This window comes from Eurosta solidaginis, chromosome X (genome assembly GCF_040869045.1).
Source record: "Eurosta solidaginis isolate ZX-2024a chromosome X, ASM4086904v1, whole genome shotgun sequence".
Classification (NCBI taxonomy): Eukaryota; Metazoa; Arthropoda; class Insecta; order Diptera; family Tephritidae; genus Eurosta; species Eurosta solidaginis.
Window position 1 is genome coordinate 31,935,073 of NC_090324.1, and position 23,216 is coordinate 31,958,288.

At 41.7% G+C, this 23,216-nt stretch overlaps 1 protein-coding gene and 1 pseudogene across 27 annotated transcripts in view; both read left to right on the forward strand.

Annotated features, from left to right (window-relative positions):
- Positions 1 to 23,216, forward strand: part of zfh2 (Zn finger homeodomain 2) — a 2,927,436-nt gene that overhangs the window by 947,209 nt on the left and 1,957,011 nt on the right. For all 27 annotated transcript variants that reach the window (XR_010947790.1, XR_010947791.1, XR_010947792.1 and 24 more), the window contains one exon: positions 18,434 to 18,615. Coding sequence is in view for 2 of the 27 variants with exons in the window: in XM_067757915.1 (XP_067614016.1) it covers positions 18,434 to 18,615 (182 nt within the window). In the remaining 25 variants the exon portion in view is untranslated. The remainder of the gene's footprint in view (positions 1 to 18,433; positions 18,616 to 23,216) is intronic.
- LOC137234396 (uncharacterized) lies at positions 199 to 1,093 on the forward strand (annotated as a pseudogene).

Here is a 23,216-nt window from a genome sequence, read left to right on the forward strand (position 1 = left end):
ATGCAACGCGTGGCTCCGTAGTAAATTTGATACATTCTTTTGGTTATTGTTTGATTTGGATGAGCCTAACCCTTCGACGGCTTCAAAATTAAAATTTTTTTGTAAATCTCTGTTCGATTTTTTTTATGCGAAACCGAGATAAAAGTCCGTGTTGGAGCAAGTCCGTGGTGCACTATGTGGGAGCCAACGAAGGCATGATGCGATTGGTGCATTATAATATCCAGCACGAGGTTCATGCATAAAAAGATATATCAAGCTACATGACTTTCCCCTGATCGAAATACTCGCAATCAGATCGACCACGTTGTAACAGACGGACGGCAAGCCTCTAGTGTTTTAGATGTGCGCACGATTCGAGGACCTAACATCGACTCAGACTATTATCTCGTCGCAGCCAAAATACGCACCCGCCTCAGCGCGGCTAAAACCAAGGAACAAAAAACACAAGGAAAGCTAGACGTCGAAAGGCTGCAATCGTAACAGAATGGCAATGATTTCGCAACTCGACTGTTACACCTGCTCTCTGAGAGCACAACTCAGCCTGAAGGAATACAGGAGCAGTGGGAGGATATATCCAAAGCACTTCGTACTGCCGCCGGGGAAAAATTTTGTTACCGGCGGCCACGAAGAAACAACTGGTACGATGAAGAATGCCGCGTTGCAACCGAAAGAAAAAATGCTGCCTACAGGGCTGCGTTAAAAGCGAGCGCAACAAGAGTAGTATGTGAACGCTACCGCGAGTTAAAAATGGAAGCGAGGCGCCTTTTCAGGAAGAAAAAAGCAGAGGCTGAAAGGCGTGAGTGTGAGAAGCTTGAGCTGCTAACCACCAGGAACAACGCCCGAAAATTTTACTAAAATATTAGACGACAGACGGAAGGTTTTAGGACTGGGGCAAACTCCTGAAAGAACGAAAACGGCGATCTTGTATCTGATATCCAGAGAGTACTCATATTATGGAGGGAACACTTTTCTGCTCTCCTAAATGGAGGCAACGATATACCGCACACAGATGACGAACCCGATCCCGCAATCGATGATGATGGAAACAATGTCCCCCCACGACGAAGTAAGAAGTAAGAACATGACGAAGTAAGAATAGCAATAACCAGATTGAAAAACAAAAAGGCCGCGGGCGCTGATGATTGCCTGCGCAGCTATTCAAACAAGGCGGCGAGGAGTTGGTAAGGCACATGCATTAGCTTCTTCGCAAAATTTGGGAGGACGAGTGCATGCCAGACGATTGGAATCTAAGTGTTCTTTGCCCAGTGCACAAGAAGAGGTGTACAGCAAACTGCGCCAACTATCGCGGAATCAGCCTTCTTAATATCGCATATAAGGTCCTGTCAAATGTATTGTGCGAAAGATCGAAGCCCACCGTGAATCAACTGATTGGACCTTACCAGTGCGGCTTCAGACCTGGTAAATCTACCATCGACCAGATTTTCACAATGCGCCAAATCTTGAAAAAAACCTGCGAAAAAAGAATCGACACACATCACCTCTTTGTCGATTTTAAATCCGCCTTCGACAGCACGAAAAGGAGCTGCCTTTATGCCGCTATGTCTGAATTTGGTTTTCCCGCAAAACTTATACGGCTGTGCAAAATGACGTTGAGCAACATCATCAGCTCAGTCAGAATTGGGAAGGACTTCTCCGAGCCGTTCGAAGCTAAACGAGGTTTCTGACAGCGTGACCCCCTATCGTGCAATTTCTTTAATTTGATGCTGGGGAAATTATACTAGCTGCAGAACTTAACCGCTTTTACGCAATTACTGGCGTATGCTGATGACATTGATATCATCGGCCTAAATACCCGCGCCGTTAGTTCTCTTACTCGAAGTTGGAAAAAGAAGTGGTAAAGATGGGTTTGATGGTGAATGAGGACAAAACGAAGTACCTGCTGTCATCGAGCAAAGAGTCAACGCATATGTGCCTTGCCAACCACGCTACTGTTGGCAGCCATAATTTCGAAATAGTAAAAGAATTCGTTTATTTGGGAACCAGCATCAACACTAGCAACAACATCAGCTCTGAAATCCGGCAAAGAATCACTCTTGCCAACAAATGCTACTTTGGACTAGATAGGCAATTGAAAAGTAAAGTCCTCTCTCGGCAAACGAAAATCATACTCTACAAGTCACTTATCGTACCCGTACTGCTATATGGTGCAGAAGCATGGACCATGACAACAGCAGATGAAGCGGCTCTGGGAGTGTTCGATAGAAAAGTTCTTCGGAAGATTTATGGCTTCTACGCGTTGGCGATGGCGAGTACCGAAGAAGATTTAACGATGAGCTGTACGAGATATACGCAGATATCCACATAGTCCAGCGAATTAAAACCCAGCGGCTGCGCTGGCTAGGCCACGTTATGAGAATGAAAGATGATGCTTGGGCCAAGAAAGTGTTTCTGTCGGAACCCGCCTATGAGAGCAGAGATAGAGGGCGGACCCCACTCCGTTCGAAGGACCAGGTGGAAAACTATATAAACTCCCTTGGTGTGACCAATTGGCGCCGGTTGGCAGAGGGAAGGAGCGACTGGCGCGCTTTGTTGGACGGCCATAACCGTTTAAACGGTTAAGCGCCAATTAAGTAAGTAAGTAAGTTTTCAAAGCTTCTACATTCGAAAGTATTGCAACTAAGGTATCCTCATTCTCAGTTTTGAAAAAAAGGTTATTTCAAAAATTATCCATTTTTTTCGTCTCCTGTAAAATTCGTAAAAAGTGACTTAGCACATTTTCACACAAAGCTAATGATATATCCCATACAACTCATTGTTCAGATTTTATGAATTTTTGAAATTTCATCAGATTTTCGCTCCGATACATAAAGGAAAGATAAGAGGTCTTCGGCACAGCCTAAGACAGTACCGTCCTTAATTGTTTTTATCGTAAAATTTCACTACAATCATGTAACCTAACTTAATTTCTGTATTTTAAAAGAGAATGAAATTAAATACTATCTTACTTTCCTATATTGTACCCTTCTTTTATGCCCCCTACAACTTAGAGCTAAGGGCGGTCGATATGACAGCTGTCAAATCTTCCTCCACCTTCTGTCATTACATTATGCCTTTAGCTCCGAACCCCTACAGTTGATATGTGCGTCGAATTGTAATGGTGGGTGACCAACAATGCATCTTATCACAGCGGAAACTTGTCAGGTTTACGGGATAAATACTCAAATTCAGAACTTCAACTTATATCCAAAGTAATTTATAAACCTGCTATTGTATGTTGTTAAATTTTTCCACCACTCAGCTGGAAAGATCAGGTGGAAAACGATTTAAACTCCATTGGTGTGACCAATTGGCGCCAGTTGGCAGAGCGAAGAAGCAGCTGGCGCATATTGTTGGGCGGCCATAACCGTTTAAACGGTTAAGCCCCAATTAACTAAGTTATATTACAGAACAGTGGTAGGCTGCTAATACCCGTTCAAAACTGTCAGGAGCGTGTTCAAAAGTCACGTTTTTGGTTCGGTATTTAAATACGAACAATGATCCTCAACCGCTCTAAAACCAGGAGTACGATCCGTAGTCTTTTGTTGCAGAACCCCTTTCAGCATAAAATTTAAATAGTTTTTTTTTTGAAAAATCTTTTGATATTAGTAAAGTCTTTACATTGAGGTGATTGATATCAAAGCACGTCTTTTGAAACCTTTTTCCGACATTTTTGGCATGGTATTAGCAGTCGACCTCTGTCCTACAGTATTACCAGCAAAACTTAGTTTCATAGTTTTTATCATAAAATTGCATTAAAATCAAGCTACATCTATATTCTATCATTATTTAAAAAGTATTAATTTAAGTACTATTTCAAAAGGGGCCCTCTTTTATGCCCCCATTCTCTTGTAATTCCAAAATACAACCTGCAGCTCACTGGAGCTAAGGGCGGTCGATATGACAGCTGTCAAATCTTCTGCCACCTTGAAATGTCTGGAATTCAGAGATATAAAATATAAAGTTTGCGATTTTGTGTTTTCTGTGGCTTTGCACATTGCCGATGACAATTTAGTTTCCAAAACCTGTTTTCCATTTACCTGTTTAATTTTTTAATGTGTTAGCGACTTTAAAGCCTACACCCAAAGAAAAAATCGTTCTAAAACGAACGAAACAAGTTCAAAATTAAGAACATTCGTTGACAAAAGTCTTTTAAGTACGTTTTTTCTTAACTCGTGACCGATGGGCTTGTTTTAAAAACAGTATTTCCAATCTCACCGTTCGTATTTTATGACCAGTTTGGTATTGATGTGTGAACCGTTCTGTACTCATTTCAAGCACTATATGTGCTTGAAATAAAATTTTTCGTTCTCACGCTTCGAGAACGTTTTGTGTTCGATTTAACAGTTTACGTTCCCAATTCAAAAACGGTTTGGGCTTGATCATTAATGGAGAGGGAAAGTATATTTTCAATAGGTACCCATTCATAAAAATATTTATAACAAAAAAATTTGTATTAAAATCCAAAAGTTTAAAAAAATTTGGGAATGTACCTAGCCTTTTGTAGCAATATAGGAGTATTACATAATGTATATAGCCCTCTGTCACTACATAGTATAAAACAAAGTCGCTTTTTCTGTCCCTATGTCCCTTTGAATGCTTAAAGGGCTAATTAATGGTAACTTATAACCATAAAACCATAACCAGATAAAACAACTAATCGCACCTACCTTATGGAAATCAATGTAATCGATTAATGGTGCCATACCATAGCGCTAACGCCATAACCATACCATAGCCAACCAATTGGTTTTTGTTTTCTCGCCATATGCATAACCTAAAAATATTTGAGTTGGTGAATTTATTAAATTTTTGTATGTTTATTTATTGTTTTGGATACGTTTTGACTAAGAGACTTATTTTTTGTGGAATAGGTTTGTAATTTTTTCGTTTTCTTAATTTTTGTGAAATTTGCACGATTTTTAGGTTAAGGCACCATTAATCAATCACACTGGAGATGGATATGGATATGGGTATGGTTACGACTATGGCGTTAGGGTTAAGGAAGTTTATTTTGGCCTTAAACCTTTAAACTACGCAACTAAGTTCGGGTGAAACCGAACATTACATACCCAGCTGTACACTTGAAATGCTGTTGTTTGTTTTGTGTGCTTAATAGTGTTATTAGGCTGCGCAATAATATATAAATTATAATATTTTATTTTATTTTTTAAATAGTTTTATTTATTAATTCAAACAGGGTCTACTGATACTAATACTACATATATCGTACACATTCAAATTGCAACCAAAATCTGATCAGAAAGAATTCCAATAAGAATTGGCCTACCGCTTACTTGCTCTCTGCTGTAACAAGAAACTGGTTTTCGCTATGAAACAAACATTATACAAAAATACTGAGGTTACCGCTAGCTTACTCTATTCTACCATGCATTATACTCTCCCAGAAGTCAACGTTGTTCACCGCAAACATTATACTCTATTCGGTGAACATTATTATCATAATGAGAAAGAATTCCAATAAGAAATGGCCGTTATCATACAAACAGATAGCTCTCCCAGCAATAACCCACTCTTACATTGCAAGAGATGGCTATGCCGTTAAGTATTGTACTAGTGATGTTAAATTGTGCATCACTTAATTTTACATTGCAAGTGATGATGATGACGCAGTGTTGTACTCGTGACGTTAAATTGTGCATCACTTAATCTTACATTGCAAGTGATGATGATGACGCAGTGTTGTACTCGTGACGTCAAACTGTGCATCACTTATTCTTACATTGCAAGTGATGTTGATGTCGCGAAGTGTTCTACTCGTGATGTTAAAGAGTGCATCACCTACTCCTACACTGCAAGTCAAGGTGATGACGTTATGTATTGTACTCGTGATGCTATAGAGTGCATCAGAAAGCAGATCGAACTACATGGGTGGTCATTGTGACTTAACTTATATAATTATGGTTCTATTCTGAACTAATTTTTCTTCGAGTTATGGCTCCCTGAACGCACTTGGCGGGAATGAAACAAATTGTGTTTTGCGGAAAAGAAATAAAAACAAGATTATTAGTATTTATACACAAAAATATGTATAATAATCAGAGTATGTCTTTATTTCGTGAATATTAATTATCACAATTAGAAGATTTTAGGAACTTACGTTTTGATTGTAATTTGAATATCCAACGATGAAAAAAACTCGCAAACGCAGGAACAGCTGGTGACTTGTTGACTTGCAAACTCAATTAGTGCCGACGGCAACCTCCAAATCGCCACCGAACCCCGAATTTTCTCTCTTAACGAAAGAAAATGCTGGATCAAGTGGACGATTGGAAGTTAGCCGTTGCTTGCTGACAAACGAAAAAATAGTTAAGTCGAGGGCGGCTACCCGGCAGGAAATTAATTAGGCCACTGGCCTAAACATGCCGGCCCCTTGCCATGGGCAATGTTCGAAATGCCAACACCAGCCGGTTCAACGTTTGACTTGAAATTATGAAATGAACGTTAAATTGAAAAAAAGGAAAGATTGACCATTTACCATAAGAAGTTATGAAGTGAACATTTACATAAATTAAAATTTAACAATTTGAAAATTTGAAAAAACAGCAAGCTAGACTTACGAAACTAGTCGACTAAAATTTGGACATATTTAAGTAATTGAAATTTAAGCAACAAATTCCAAAATGACAATTTAAAATTAATAAAAAATATAAGATTTTGCTGCTGCTAGCCTGCCGTGGAGTCGGAAATGACCAAACCGAATATGGTCGGTTGCAATAGCAGGCTTCCTATCGATGAAGTTGGTGTACCGCTCACAATGATTTTGGCGTACACGTCTGCGCCGATTACGAGTCGAATAGGCGACGAAACATAAAATTTTGGATCTGCTAATCGCATGAATTGCAATGGCGTAGCAATCTTTGGGTCCAGATTTGTTCGTGGACTTACTTTCGCATACCCCTCAATTACCGTCGCCAGTGTCGAGATCCGCTCGGTTACGCCATGTTTTCCACGAAAAGTTATGTGACGACTTTTACTGTGGCCACCCCCTGCACGATCCAGTTGAATTTCTGGTGCTAGCTCTTTGTCGATAGTCGTATTCGGAGAACACGGGTCAATGAGTGCCCACACAAGGTGAGGTCGGCCACCGGACTCAATTTTGACTATGGCGGTAGGTGTTATCGGCTCGAGGGTGGTCAAAATTGGTGCAGATGCAATTGAGGCTACTCTCCCTGCTCGAAATCCTTTCGGTGTTGCGCGTTGGAGGGTGAGCGAAATGATCTCGTTGGCTCGATTAGGCTCTTTCCACGTATACGGTTTGCTGGCGTTAGGAGCTCTGTGATCATTGCGAAGTTTCGACGGTCGGAAAGTATTTGATGCCGAGCCGCCCTGTCGCCAATTTTTCTGCGGAGAAGGACGAGATGCTGAGCTTCCCAAACGTTTATGAACTGGTGTACGAAAGTCTCTACCTGTAAGGCTTCGTGGTATTGGCGATTGGCAAGTATTTAATGACAAGTCGCGCGACCGCCTTTCGTATTGGAGCAACGGGCGGAAAGTATTTAATGCCGCGCTACTGCCTTCTATTGGAAGAACGCCAACTGCCTCACTTTGCTCCAACTCCTCTTCCTCAACCTGTTGAGCCCACGATTTTGTTTCCTCAGTGACGTGAATTGACAAAGTGTCGTCAGAATCGTCGTCTACGTTGTGGCAGCGAGACTGCAGCATTGTCGTCGGTCGATCGTTTGCCACGGCCTCGATATGTAGGGTGGTGTGGTGTTTCTCACCACAATAATGACAACGTGCCGTGCTCGAGCACGTTTCCATGCGATAGAATGGCGACAAAAGTTGGGGCAGTACTTGTGGATGAGTACCATCCTCAACCTATCCTCTGGTGACTTAGCACGATATTGCGGGCATAGCCGTATACCATGGTGGCTGTTGCATAGACGGCATGGAATCGGGAAGGAATGACCAGGAGCATGGTGGTTTTCTCAGCCAAGCGAGCACGATAGTGGAGTCAGTCCAGAGATAAACCTGCAGGGATCGAAGATCGAGGTTACTGACGACTGATTCCATCATTTCGGCCAAGAGTACTGCTCCACACAATTGCAAGCGCGGAATCTCTTCTTCGTTTTCACTGGAGCGACTCGAGTCTTGGCTAACAGCAGATTTATGTGGACCTCCTCGCCTTCTTCCACACGCATATAAATGGCTAACGCGAAGGCCTTTTCAGAGGCGTCACAAAACCCGTGGAGTTCCATTTTGTAGGCTGGAGAAAACATAACCCATCGTGGGATATGGATGTTGTCAATTGCCGAATAATCTGTGAGAATTTACGCCAACACTCTAATGCGTTTGAAGACACTTGCTCATTCCAACCTGTTCCTTCTAACCAGACATTTTGCATCAACATTTTCGCTACAATAATTATTGGAGCTAGCCAAGCGAGAGGATCGAATAGTTTCGCGATGGCCGACAGAATCTTACGTTTTGTCACTTCTTGCCCTTGATCTACGTCTTTAGCGGTGAAGTAGAACTGGTCTGAACAGGCATTCCACCGGATGCCAAGGGCTTTAACGCTGTTTGATTTTCGAAGTCCAAAAAATCTTGGTTAAGCAAGTGGGCAACAGGAATGTCGCGCAAAGCTTGATTGCAATTGGCAGTCCACTTTCTAAGTGGGAAACCTTCCGAACTTAAAGCCCCGGAAATTTCATCCCGCGCTTTGATGGTGGATTTTAAATCGTGCCCACCTGCAAGTACGTCGTCGACGTACATATGTCGCGTTAAAATGGTGGAGGCGACCGGGTGTGAGTCTTGAACATCATCTGCCAATTGAAGCAATGTTCTTATAGCTAGGAAGGGAGCGCAGTTTACGCCGAAAGTGACCGTATTTAATTGGAATTGACGTATGGGTTCATCTGTGGACTCACGAAAAAATCCTTTGAAATTTCCTCTGTTGGGAATGCACAAATATTTGGCGATACATCTTCTCGATGTCGCTACTACAGACAAATTTAAACCGTCTCCATCTAAGAATCAAGATCGTAAGATCGTTTTGAAGAATGGGACCGGGAAGCAGAGTGCCGTTCAAACTCAAACCATTGTCTGAGGGACACGAAGCATTAAACACAACTCTCACCTTCGTAGACGTGCTTTCTGGTTTGCTTACCGCATGATGGGGTAGGTAGTAGGACTCTGACGGATTTTCGGACAGGCTCGTCGGATTTCAGATATATGACCTAACTGATCATATTCTTAAAGCACTCTTGTATACTCCTCTCGTAAAGAGGGGTTTTTGGCTAGCCTACCTTCACAACGAAAATATTGCGAAAACGCAGTTTTTCGTGAACACCCTAAAGAAATATCTGCTGGGAAATTCTTTCGAAAGGGTAGAGAGACCGTATATCTCCCCGTATCCGTTCGCGTCGTAGTTCCTCGCAGTGTTCCTCATCGGCCGTACGGATCGCGTTCCTTGGGATATCTTCCAATTCCCAAAATGCTGCCAGTTGTTGGTCCAAAGAGATTTCATTGTAAAAAGAGACACAGGATGTCGCCTCTTTGATTGCGTTGGTCCATCCCGTAAGTATCCATCCGAATACCGTTTCCTGGGCGAGAAGACTACTCGTAAAGTCATTCCCAATTCCCTCCAACATGATTTGCGGATAGACATCTCCTCCAAGCACAAGATCAACTTCTTCGTTCGCAAAGAATCTGCTGTCTGCTAGTTTAATTCCCGGGAAGTTTCGTTGGATAGCCGGGTCAATATCGACGGTTGGCAGATTGCCTGTCAATTGAGGTAACACTAAAGCCGTAGTGCTGATGGATACCGTTTTATCAAGGGATGAGCCTATATGGATTGGGCCAGCTAGGGTGGAATGAGCAGATACCGTATTGTTCATACCTGACACGGTAGCGTTCACTTTTTTGGCTGGAAGCCCGATACGTCTGCGAAGCCGTTCCGTAATAAATGAACACTCGGAGCCGGAATCTATTAAGGCTCGGGCCGAGTATACGGTATCACTATATCGCAGGTGGATTTGAGCAGTTCCCAGTAGGATCTCTTTATGTGTGTTCGAAAAACACGATTGGACTTGACTCGGAGAGTCACTGTTGGCCTGATTGCGACTATGTTCAGAAGTGGTTTGTTTGGAAGTAGTTCCGGTACCACTCGACGTTGAACTCGAAGAGTCCTGTTTGGACGAAAAGGTTGCCTGAACTGAATTCAAATGTAGGAGAGTGTGATGTCGTGCGTGGCAAGTTGAACAGTTGTAGGCGCTGTTGCATTTCGCCACACCATGTCCGGAAGACAAACAGTTAAGACACAAATTGTTCCTTCTCACATGCTTACTGCGATCAGAAGGAGTCATCTTTAGGAAGCGTAAGCAGGATCGAATATGGTGAGCGTCACGACTGCAGAGTTTGCATTTCGCATTTGATACGCTTTCCTGAAAAGTATTAAATGTTGAAGAGGATCTTCAATTGGCTATTAACCAGAATTCGTTTATTTTCATAACGATCGGTCAGGTTTTTCCACGTGGTTTCAAAACCTTCATTTGTAAGGGGACATTTGCTTACTATCTCTCTTGCTTCGCCCTCAGTTTTTTTTTATTAAATGACAGAATTTTTCTACTGAGGCGTGCCCTTGGTTCTTTATGTAATTGGCCGTGAATAAGTCACGGAATGTTGGCCATGACAAATAATCTCCCTTAAACACTTCGGTCTCGCCAAGCGGAAGCCTGATATTGCGTTCCCTAACCAAGTCGTCGCTTGATTTTTCAGAGGTCTTATCTTTTTGCTTTGTAGCTAGGTCACCTATCAACTCTATTCACTTCATATAAGTCGTGTACGCTAGCTTATACTTTTTCTTCGCTGCACTAGCATCTTTGGAAGATGTTGCAGCATCTGACCCCTGAAACTCACTATAGCTGCATTTTATTTTGTTCCACAGCTCTCTAGCCTCCTCCCTTTGGATTTCGATGACTGATTGATTGGGGTTTTCGAATTCCGACTCGAGATCTATCAAAGCCTCAACCAATTGATTGAAACTTGCCATTTTTTATAAGTTTGTTGGATGAAAAAAATTTGCTTTGAATTATTAAAAACTTGGACGAAATCCGAAAAATGCACCTAGTGCTGAAGTACTTTTATGATCAAAATTTACTAAAAATAGCGTAAAACTTAAGTAGCCTACAGGTATCGTGAACTTTTTGCCGCTAAAAATTTCAAACTTGTTAACGAAATAGCACTGTGGTGCTCGAAACTCCCTTTTTCTTTTTGTAAATGGGGTGAATTTGAAAGAACCTATAAATTTCAGTAAGAACGCCAAGCAAAATCCCGAAATAACTCACAAAAATCTAGAAATATTAGTATAATACACCTAAATAAGTGAGGAGAAAAATGAAAAAACACGAAATTTAAGTATAAAAATATTTATTTGTTATATCAAAAATAATCACAAATCATTTGAAAAATAATTGCACACTTTATTTAAAATAAATACCGGTGAAAATATATTTTTAGACTTCCTTTTGAGGTTTCGGGATTTGCAGTACTAATATCGGGATTTGCACTCCTATATCGAAGTTGCTCACCACCCACCACTGTAATGCGTGTAGATACACGAATTCGCCTTGTTTTGTTTTCTTATTTCCTTTGTTTTTCTTTACACTTGTTTTTAATAATGCGATCGCAAATCGCTATTATTTTTAACTTAGATTGTTTTCAACAATAATAATTACGGAAATAAACTCGATGGTAGTGATTTTGGTGTTTTTCTGAACTAAGTGGTAAAAAATTAATTCAATTGAAGTGAATAGTGCAGTGCTGTGTTGTTGTAAAACAAAAACAGTGTCCAATGAGCAATTTAGGCCGTATGTTGGCGCGGCCAAAAAAATGTAATTGGCGAACAATGCAACGCGTTAAAAAACGATTATGAGAACAATTAATTTGGACACTTTTTCATATATTTATTTTAATTAATTTGGAAAGTTCTAATAAGCACTCACTGCAAAATAATTAAATTACCACTTTTTGTTTTGTTTATGTCCGTTCGGACGGACACTATAAAGATGGCGCTAGCCGAAGATCTTTACATACAAATTGGTATTGCAAGACAAAAAAAAACAAAAAACACCAAATCACTCGCGCACAATTTGAAAAACACCTTTTATTTCGTTTTCTTATTTTATTCAATTATACAATAAAATAGAAAAACTCACCTGTATTTTACTTTTTTGGTGTATGTATTTTGCCCTGATATCAAAGCACTATTTTTACTTTCCTTTATTTGTATGGTAAGCTGCTTGTTCGTAGAACGGCTTCGAAGGACCATGAACACAATTGGCGGGAATGAAACCAATTGTGTTTTGCGGAAAAGAAATAAAAACAAGATTATTAGTATTTATACATAAAAATATGTATAATAATCAAAGTATGTCTTTATTTCGTCAATATTAATTATCACAATTAGAGTTTTTTAGGAACTTACGTTTTGATTGTAATTTGAATATCCAACGATGAAAAAAAATCGCAAACGCAGGAACAGCTGGTGACTTGTTGACTTGCTTCCCAAGGCAGTCGGTTCTATGTACCGTAGCGACTCGGGATTTTTCCCGAACCAGGACTATCATTTCAGTGTAACCCCATTTAATTTGTTGCGTCCCTCCCATAAATTGTCATCCTCCCAGCAGCTCCTTGCAGCGGGACTGCTCCATATTCTCTTGCTCCGGGAAGGTATCGAATCCAATCCGGGTCCGTATCCTGACCCCGGTCATGAGAAATGGTTTTGCTGCATCTGCCGGAAAATAATCTTTTTTGGACGGTCATACTCTGTTCAGTGTGTCTCGTGTAAGGGATGGTTGCATCGGACAGGTTGTTCTGGGCTTGATCACAAAACCCGACGTCCACGTAACTTTTATAAATCTTTTGTGGCTCCATGCTGTTCACGGTCAAGGGCGTCCCGTAGTCTACGCCTTAGCGCCCCCACTACCTTCCAGCAGCCCAGCTGCTCAGCAAGCCACAACTAGTACCCGCTGCTGCTCGCGCCCCCGCGACGCCAACAATTCAAACAGCTGCTACAACTCATAACTACTATCTTGGTTGTAGAGCCGGTAGCAATGCTGAGCATCAGCCCCTGCCCCCGTCTTACCCCCCACCGCCCCCCCCCCCCCCCCCGCCCACTTTTCCGGCAGCAATCGTGTAGGTCACGGAAATAGATTCTTAGTCCCATTTGCACCGTTTGCCAGCACAGAATATATATGTTTGCGACATCCGCCCAATGCAGCTCCTGTCTTGGGCGGTGCCACTTTCCTAGATGTTCTGGTCTCCGCGGCGGCAACCCCCCGACATGTTTCATTGCGCCATGTTGCCAGGTCTTAAACCCCAATCTACCGGGTACCCCAATGCTTGCCCAAGGACGCCTAGTCCCAGCGCCACAACAGCAGTTGCGTCCTGGCCTTCCTCAACGCAGGCGTAGTAACCCGTCACTTACTCCCAGAGTGGCGACGTCTCCCCCTATGCACTGCAGAATTCTGCAGTTAAACTGTAATGGACTAACTGGGAAGATCACGGTGATAGTCGATTTCATGAAGCGGCACAACATCCGCATTGCTGCGATTCAAGAGACTAAACTCACAGCAAGATCTGAACTGCAAACCTGTTCTGGGTATAATGTCCACAGAAAAGATCGCATGAGCGAAAATGGAGGCGGCCTCGCATTTATCATACACCACTCTGTGCAATATCATATATTTGATCCTGGCATCGACCGCAGGGACAATGTCTTAGAACGTCAAGGCCTATCTGTCCGGTCAGGCGATGCAAACCTAGAAATCATCAACATCTACATCCCTCCTGCCACCTGTTGACCCAGTGGATACCGCCCTAATATTAGCGCCTTACTCACTGGCATCAATCACATTATCTTAGGCGACTTTAATGCCCATCACGATCTATGACATTCAAACTTGCGGGCGGACAGTAGGGATGAGATGTGGGCTGATCAAACAGAAGAAACGACGTTCTGCACAATAAACGGAGACGCCCCCACACTTATGGTAGAAAGCTGTCACAGTTTGCCGGATATCTCAATCGTGAGCGCAGAACTCGTAAACTGCGTCAACTGGCAGCCGATGGTAACATTGGCATCCTCCCACCTGCCTATACTTATTTCGTTCGAGCGTACCGCCGACATCATCGTTACAGAAAAACGCACTTTTATAAACTTTAAAAAAGGAAAGTGGGAGGAATACAAATCTTTTCCAGACAACCTCTTTCCTGCCCTCCCTATCCCGCCAAGGGGAGCGTGCTTTCCGAAAGGTCATTGAATCCGCCTCGGCACGTTTCATTCCCGCCAGGAGAGTTCCCGAAATTCGGCCCCACTTCCCGGCGGAGGCCGCAAATTTAGCGAGAGAACGTTAACTTATAAGTCAGCTCGACCCAGACGATCCCCAAATAAGGGATATAAACTAACACATCAAATTGCTTGTGGATGAACACAAGCGGGCAAAATGGGAGGAGCACCTAAGAGGTTGTAACCTCTCTGCCGGTGTGGGCAAACTTTGGTCCACCGTAAAGTCCCTATCGAATCCGTCAAAGCATAATGACAAAGTTTCCATCGCCTTAAGCGATAAAGTGCTGTCGAATTCGAAAAAATGCGCGAGCGCTTTCTGCCGTCAATATGTAATGCATTCTACGGTCGACACAGATAGACGGAGGGTCAACAGACACGCACATAAACATCACCGCCAGAGAGATTGAAGATGCCATTGGTCACGCTAAACCATCCAAAGCAGTGGGCCCAGACGGCATAGCCATGCCGATGCTTAAAAGCCCAGGGAAAGAGGGTTTCAAATACTTAGCACATGTCTTCAACCTGTCTCTTTCCACCTTTGTCATACCCGAAAAATGGAAAATGACCACGGTGGTCCCGCTAATAAAGCCTGGGAAACCAGCTAACATATGAGAGTCGTATCGTCCGATATCTCTCCTATCGCCAGTAGCAAAGACGCTTGAAGCCATTTTGCTCCCCTACTTCCAAGGAAATTTGCAGCTAGTCTGTCATCAGCATGGCTTCAGAAAACTCCATAGCACCACCGCGCTAAATGCCATGAGCACCCAGATAAATTGCGGTTTAAATTAAAACCCCACCATAGAACAGTACTCGTAGCGCTAGACCTATCAAAAGCTTTTGATGCGGTCAACCATGGCACGTTACTGCAAGACCTGGATGGGTTTACCCTCCCCCCATGTCTTAAAAGGCGGACCGCAAATTATGTGCGTGGTCGGCAGGCATCGATGCAATTTAGAAACGAAACATCAAAACCAAGAAGAGTTAAACAAGGGGTGCCACAGGGTGGTGTCCTATCCCCACTTTTGTTTAATTTCTACATATCTAAGCTACCTTCACCACCAGAAGGGGTCACTATCGTTTCATACGCCGATGACTGCACAATAATAGCCACAGGCCCAGGCCCACAGATCGATGAGCTCTGCAACAGAATAAACGGCTACCTCCCTGATCTCTTCAGTTTTTTCGCCTCGCGAAACTTTGCATTATCACCGACTAAATCATCTGCGACCTTATTTACAACTTGGACGTCCCAAATGTCGACCATTTTGAACATCCACGTCAATGGCACTACGCTTCCGACTGTCCTACACCCCAAAATCTTCGGTGTGACGTTTGATCAGGATCTACATTTTGGTGGGCACGGAGCTGCAATTGTTCCGAAAATCTAGAGCCGTAATAAAATCCTCAAATCCCTTGCTGGAAGTACCTGGGGAAAAATAAAGAAACGCTCATTACTACATACAAAGCAATTGGCCAGCCGTTTACGTGCTTTGCGTCACCCATATGGTCGCCAAGCCTAAAAATTACCCATTGGAAGAAGCTACAGGCCTGCCAAAATACTGCTCTCAGAATCGCCACGGGCTGCCTTCTTATGTCCCCAGAACACCATCTACATAATGAGGCGAGATTACTCCCCATCAGGGAGAGAAATGAGATGCTAACCAAACAGTTCCTGTTGAATACCCAGAAACCTGGGCATCCAAACAGATATCTGATTGATGAGCCAAGGGGCTTAAGGTGTTATCTCCGTACGCATTTTGAGGAAATACGGCACCTGAGAACCCAGCCGCATGAAGCAAAAAACACAAGCAGGTCCTTGGTGAACTCCACAAACAGGCGTCGGACCTTTATGTCAGGAATTGCCAGGAGAATCCAGTACTCAAAGAAAAGTACCCAAAACTTGTGGAAGAGGAACGCATACTCCCCAGGGAAACACCTGTCACTCTTGCTCAACTTCGTTCTGGATACTGTAACAGGTTAAACTCTTACCTATCCAGAATCAAACCCGACATACAAAATGTATGCCCCGCTTGCAATGTGTCCCCACATGACACCAACGATCTCTTTAATTGTAATGTAGAACCAACGCCTCTACACCCCTTTCTTTATGGTCCACCTCTGTTGAAACAGCAAGTTTCCTTGGACTCCCGTTAGAGGATATTGATGACAATTTGTGATCGGTCGCGACTGCTAGGTGGGGCGAAGCACTGCTACAACAACAACAAGAACTTGTTGACTTGGAAACTCAATCAGTGCCGACGGCAACCTCCAAATCGCCACCGAACCCCGAATTTTCTCTCTTAACGAAAGAAAATGCTGGATCAAGAGTACGATTGGAAGTTAGCCGTTGCTTGCTGACAAACGAAAAAATAGTTAAGTCGATGGCGGCTACCCGGTAGGAAATTAATTAGGCCACTGGCCTAAACACTCCCGAAATATAGAAAATTGCTTAGTCATAAAAGGCGCGGTGCCATACTCATTTTCAAAAATTTTAGTGTTTTCCAATTTAATGTTACAATTCAATTTAAAAAGTAAAATTCTATTGATACAAAGCTATATTCCGCTAAGATATAGCTTTTTATTTTCGTCTACGACCCTTTTAAAAATCTTTTTTATAAAAGTGGGCGTGGTCTTTAACCGATCTCGTCCATTTTTTTTAGAAATATTTCCTGCTATAGGGAAAATTTGTATAGCCAATTTTTTTACGATCCGTTAATTTTTCTTCGAGCTATGGCTTCCGGAACATAGAAAATTGCTCAGTTATAAAAGGGGCGCTGCCGCGCCCATTTTTTTAAGTTTGAAGTTTTTCCTATTTATTGTTATAAATCCAATTGGGAAATTAAATACCATTGATATAAATCTCTTTTTTGCAAAAATATAGCTTATTTTATTCGTCCACGACGCTTTTAAAAACCTTTAATATATAAGTGGGAGTGGTCCTTAACCGATTTCGTTAATTTTTCTTCAAAGCGTTTCCTAGAGTAAAGGCAAACTCTGCCGAATTTTGTTACGATATATTTTAAATGATTTTTGATTTATGATTAATAATATTTGTAAAATTTTAAAAAAATTTTGAAATTTTTACCAAGAGTCTCAATATCAGTCCACACGTCAAATTTTAACATTCTAGGTGTATTATTTACTAAATAATCGGGTGTTTTGTGTTTTCCAAAATGTTATGTATATATAAAGTGGGCGTGGTTATCATCCGATTTCGCTAAATTTCAATACCAATCTATTCTGGGCCCAGATAAGTCCGTGCACCAAATTTGGTGAAGACATCTCAATATTTACTCAAGTTATCGTGTTAACGGGCAGACGGACGAACGGACGGATATGGCTCAATAAATTTTTTTTCGACACTGATGATTTTGATATATGGAAGTCTATATATATCTCGATTCTTTTATACCTGTACAATTAACCGTTATCCAATCAAAGTAATATACTCTGTGTGAAAAGCACGCTAAGTATAAAAAATTACGAGTAAAGTATTCGTAATCTTAATTTTCATGATTACAATTCCTGTAATTGTTATCATTAAGTTTACAGGATTACGTTTGCGTTAATCGTAATCATAAATTTTATGATGACGATTACTGTAATTGTAATCGATTAACTTTTGGGATTACGATTATTGTAATAATCGTAATCGTAGCATTTCGATGAATGCAATTACAGTAATCGTAATTATAAAATTTATAATTACGACTACTGTAATTTTAATCATTCAGTTTTAGGATTGCGATTACAGTAATCGTAATCGTAGCATTTCGCTGTTTACAACAACGGGAGTCGTAGTCATAAATAATCAAAATGTAATCGTAATCTCAACTTCCCCAGCTCTGCTTGAAATTCTTAAAATTGTTATTTATTAATGTTGTTTCAAATTTTCTCACGCTGAATATTTTCATAAAAACTTTTGTAATCAGTTTTTAAAACTCACCTTTCATAAAAAGGAAGGTAACATTTTTTCTCCCCATGAAATACTGATTGTAGTGAAGCTTAGAATTCAAAATGCAAATGATTTCTTTCTTCAACAGCTCTAACATATATGTATTATTCTAATTTACTATGAGACATATTTTTATAACAAGTGCTCTTAAAATGTTGGTATATTTTCAGTTGTGAGATGATACTGAATACAACACGTCTGAATACTGGCACACAGATATCTTCTCGAAACTCATGCAAGACCTTGAAATGTCCAAAATGTAATTGGCACTACAAATATCAGGAAACACTCGAAATACATATGCGAGAGAAGCATCCAGATGGCGAAAGTGCATGTGGTTACTGTTTGTCAGGTAAATATAAAAAAAGTGCTTTTGAAGATGATCAATAACCACATTAAAAAGGGCTTTGGGGCAGTATTATGATGAGTACTGCGATAAAATCGGTGTGGTCCACGAATAAGAACGGTAGCCTCGACCGACACAAATTATTAGCTCGCATTGCTCAGCTAGAAAGTTCCATGAGTGACTGAACCTTTTTACGGTGATAATATTTTTTTATAAAACTGGAGACAGGGTGGATACAAAAGTTGCACCGGTGGGTCACACACATTTTTCATCAGAGGCCATGTGTACCACCGGTGGGCATACGTATTATAACTTTGTTTTTATCATTTTAAAGTGGTTTGTGTGTAGAACTATTATTTTTGCTTCTTGGCACCCATATAATATTCACAGTTTTATTATGTAAAAATTCTGCAGGTGTTATTCTAATATTGTAACGAATGTTAGCAGCACTGAGCGATGCTATCGTCTCTAAGCCGATGCTAAGCAGTGACGTGAATGCGCATCCATAGATCAATCATTATGTATCTACATAAACAAAACAATAATTGCGTATACACATATGTGCCATGTACGTGTGCGAGCAGTGGAGAGTCAATGCACAAACACATGCATATATCTGAGATACTCCTATAAGTATGCAATGAGAAAAACTATAAGGTTGTGCAATTGTAGTTACAGCTAAGAAGTTTGAGATTCTGGAAGCGCCTAGAAGATGCGAAGTTTGAAATCAAAGAGTATAAAAGGCGGCAATTGTAGAGGCGCTGGAATTCAGTATGACTTGAGTTGTCAAGCAGTTTCGACTAAGACGCTATCTAGCGAGCAAGAGCAGTATTATTTTGAATAGTAGAGTTTCATTTGAGCTATCAATCAGTTTGGTTATTAAGCAAGCTATTCGTTGCACAGTTTGAGTGTTATTGTGAAGTACTTTAATAAAGGCCATTTTGCATTATTACAAATTGGAGTTATTTATTCAACAGTTTAGTGATTCGAACTTAGCAGAAGATTGCAAATAAGAGGATTTGCAAGTAAATTCGTTACAATTGGTGTCAGAAGTGGGATTGTTGAATAAATTCCAGAGGACAACAAGGACATGGCAAAGTTCGGTGAATTGAAGATCCAGCAACTAAAGAAGGAGTTGGAGAGCCGTGGATTGAATACAAGTGGCGTTAAACTTGAACTTCAGGCACGGTAATGGAAGCAAAAGGAATTGATGTGGAAGAGTACGTCTTTCATTTTGATGGCGAGGAGACAACAAAAATTGAAGAGAAAAACGAAACATCGCAGACAATTACCAGCACAGACTTAAACATGATATTGGCTGCAATAACTGCTCAAACATCGACAGTAAAATCCAAGATGGAAGCGCAAGAGGCACGTATAACAGAAATGTCATCACAAATATCCACCAACATGTCATCTCAACTAGAAGAACAGAAAACGTATATGTCATCACCAGATGGAATCACAAGAGACACGAATAACATCGAAGATTGAAGCACAGGAAACACAAATTTCTTCACAACTGGAAGAACAGAAGACGTATAAGGTTTCCCAACTGGAAACGCAGGAAACCCGTATGACATGACAATTGGAAGAACAGAAGACATATTTGGCATCTCAACTGGAAGCGCAAGAGGTACGTATATCTGAAATGTCGGCACAAATTTCGGAACAGGTATCATCGCAGCTCTTTGTGAAACTGGAAGAGCAGGATGCAAAAATTTTACAACTCGAAGACAAAATTGATGCCAAAATAGAAGCGTTAAAAGTTCGTATGGAGCAGTTACAACTAAACCGCCCAGCTGTTTCAGCAAGCAATCCAAAGGTAAAAGCACCATCATTTGACGGTTCTGTTCCTTTCCAGGTCTTCAAGCTACAGTTTGAGAAAACCGCAGCAGTGAACAACTGGAATGCGGAAGATAAAGTTGCTGCACTGTTCGTGGCATTGAAAGGGCCTGCAGCGGAAATCTTACAGACGATTCCAGAGTACGAACGGAACAGTTATGAAGCATTGATGGCTGCTGTAGAACGACGTTATGGAAGCGAGCATAGGAAACAGATATTCCAAATTGAGTTGCAAAACCGTCACCAAACAGCGAATGAGACTTTGCAGGAGTTTGCCTCGGATGTTGAAAGGTTGGCTCATCTCGCAAATGCGGACGCACCCGTGGAATACACTGAGGGTAAAAATCCAGAGTTTTATAAATGGCATACGGGACGTGGAAACGAAGCGAGCTACATACGCAAACCCAAAGCTGACATTTGCTGAAACGGTATCACATGCATTGACTCAGCAAACGGCCTCACTATTGAGTAAACCAGCATACAAAGCTCATCGTGTGGAAGTGGAAAGACCAGATTGGGTAGACACAATTTTGGAAGCACTGAAAGTATCACAACAGAAAAATGCCGGAGTTATTAAATGTTTCAAGTGCGCCAACCCAGGTCATATTGCAAGACATTGCAGCACCGGGGTCAATAGCTCCAACAATGTGGGTGGCCGTAAACGCAGAGCTGAAGGAGATGAGCAAATCTCCAAGTCCAATCAATCGTTAAACTAAAGTGAGTCAGCCGCAAGGGGCGACAGCTGGCTCCCTCAATTGAATGCCCCATAATCTCTATCTCACAAATTGGAAGAAGATCAAACAATCTTACTGTCGGAGGACATGTGGATGGAAAGGAACGTTTACTGACTGTAGATACGGGTGTATCCCATCCCATTATTCCATCGGATTTAGTCAACAAGAATATAAGACCATTGCATGGAGCAAGATTGCGTACAGCCACTGGAGAAGACAGCACGGTTCTAGGAGAAGTATCATGTGAAGTCGCAATCGGTAACGTCACGGTAGTACACAATTTTATAGTGGCAGAGATTGTTGATGAAATCATAATTGGAGTGGACTTCTTAATCGACCAGGGCATCAAGATCGACATGCAAAGCAAGATGATGCGATATAAGAACATGGATGTACCACTTAATTTCGGCTACAAGAGAGGCTACAGCAGTAAACGAGTGCTGGTGGAAGAGAGTCAGCAAATACCACCAAAATCAGAAGCAGTAATCTGGGCAAAGGTTGATGGAGATTGTGGGACAAACAAATTGTGAGTTGTCGAAGCAGCAAATAAATCACCACTGAATATACTTTACCACTCAAACTGACCAAAGGAGCTATTTTGGGAAGATGCCAAGAGGCTGAAGTAGTTATTAACTGTAAACAGCTCCAGGAACACGTTTCATCTAGTAATACTGATCTTTCAAATGACATCACGGCATGGACGCAGGGGCTAGAGGAAGCCTATCAGAGTAAGGCAAAACAACTGCTCCTAAAGTATGCGAACATATTTGACCAGGATGGTTCCAAACCAGGCCGCACCAATGTTGTGAAACATTAAATTGAGACTAGAGATGCGAGGCCGATCCGTCAAGCTCTACGTAGTGTTCCGCTGCCGAAGCGGGAAGTTGTGAGTCAAATCATACAAGAAATGAGCGACAGCGGCGTCATCGAACCATCAGCTAGTCCATGGAGCTCACCGGTAGTACTTGCAAAGAAGAAGGATGGAAAAATGAGGTTTTGCGTGGACTACCGGAAGTTGAATGACGTAACGAAAAAGGATAGCTATACATTGCCAAGAATTGACGACACTCTGGACTCGCTATCTGGTACGAAATGGTTTTCCACGCTGGAGTTGAAAAGCGGCTACTGGCAAGTGGAGGTGAAGGAGGAAGATAAAGAGAAAACAGCCTTCAGTGTCGGTGATGGTCTTTGGCAATTTACAGTGATGCCTTTTGGACTTTGTAATGCACCAGCTACTTTTGAGAGACTTATGGACCAGGTACTGAAAAGACTACATTGGAAAACATGCTTGGTGTACCTGGACGACATCATCGTATTGGGTAAGAACCTTGATGAACATCTTAAGAATTTGGAGGAAGTTTTCCATAGAAGAGCTGGCGCTGGTCTGAAGTTAAGTCCCAAAAAGTGTGCGCTGTTTAAAAAGGAAGTAAATTATTTGGGTCACAAGGTAACGACCGAGGGCATCTGCACAGCGAACGAAAAGATAGAGGCTGTAAAGGATTGGCCAAGACGACAGAACCTACATGAACTAAGAAGTTTCCTTGGGTTGTGCACATATTACCGCCGATTTGTACCAAATTTTTCCAGCGTAGCCCATAGCCTCTATGAGCTTACAAGAAAAACAAGTAAGGAAGGCTAAGTTCGGGTGTAACCGAACATTACATACTCAGTTGAGAGCTATGGAGACAAAATAAGGAAAATCACCATGTAGGAAAATGAACCTAGGCTAATCCTGGAATGTGGTTGTATGACATGTGTATCAAATGGAAGGTATTAAAGAGTATTTTAAGAGAGAGTAGGCCATAGTTCTATGGATGGACGCCATTTAGGGATATCGCCATAAAGGTGGACCAGGGCTGACTCTAGAATTTGTGTGTACGATATGGGTATCAAATGAAAGGTGTTACTGAGCATTTTAAGAGGGAGTGGGCCTTAGGTCTATAGGTGGACGCCTTTTCGAGATATCGCCATTGAGGTGGACCAGGGGTGACTCTAGAATGTGTTTGTACGATATGGGTATCAAATGAA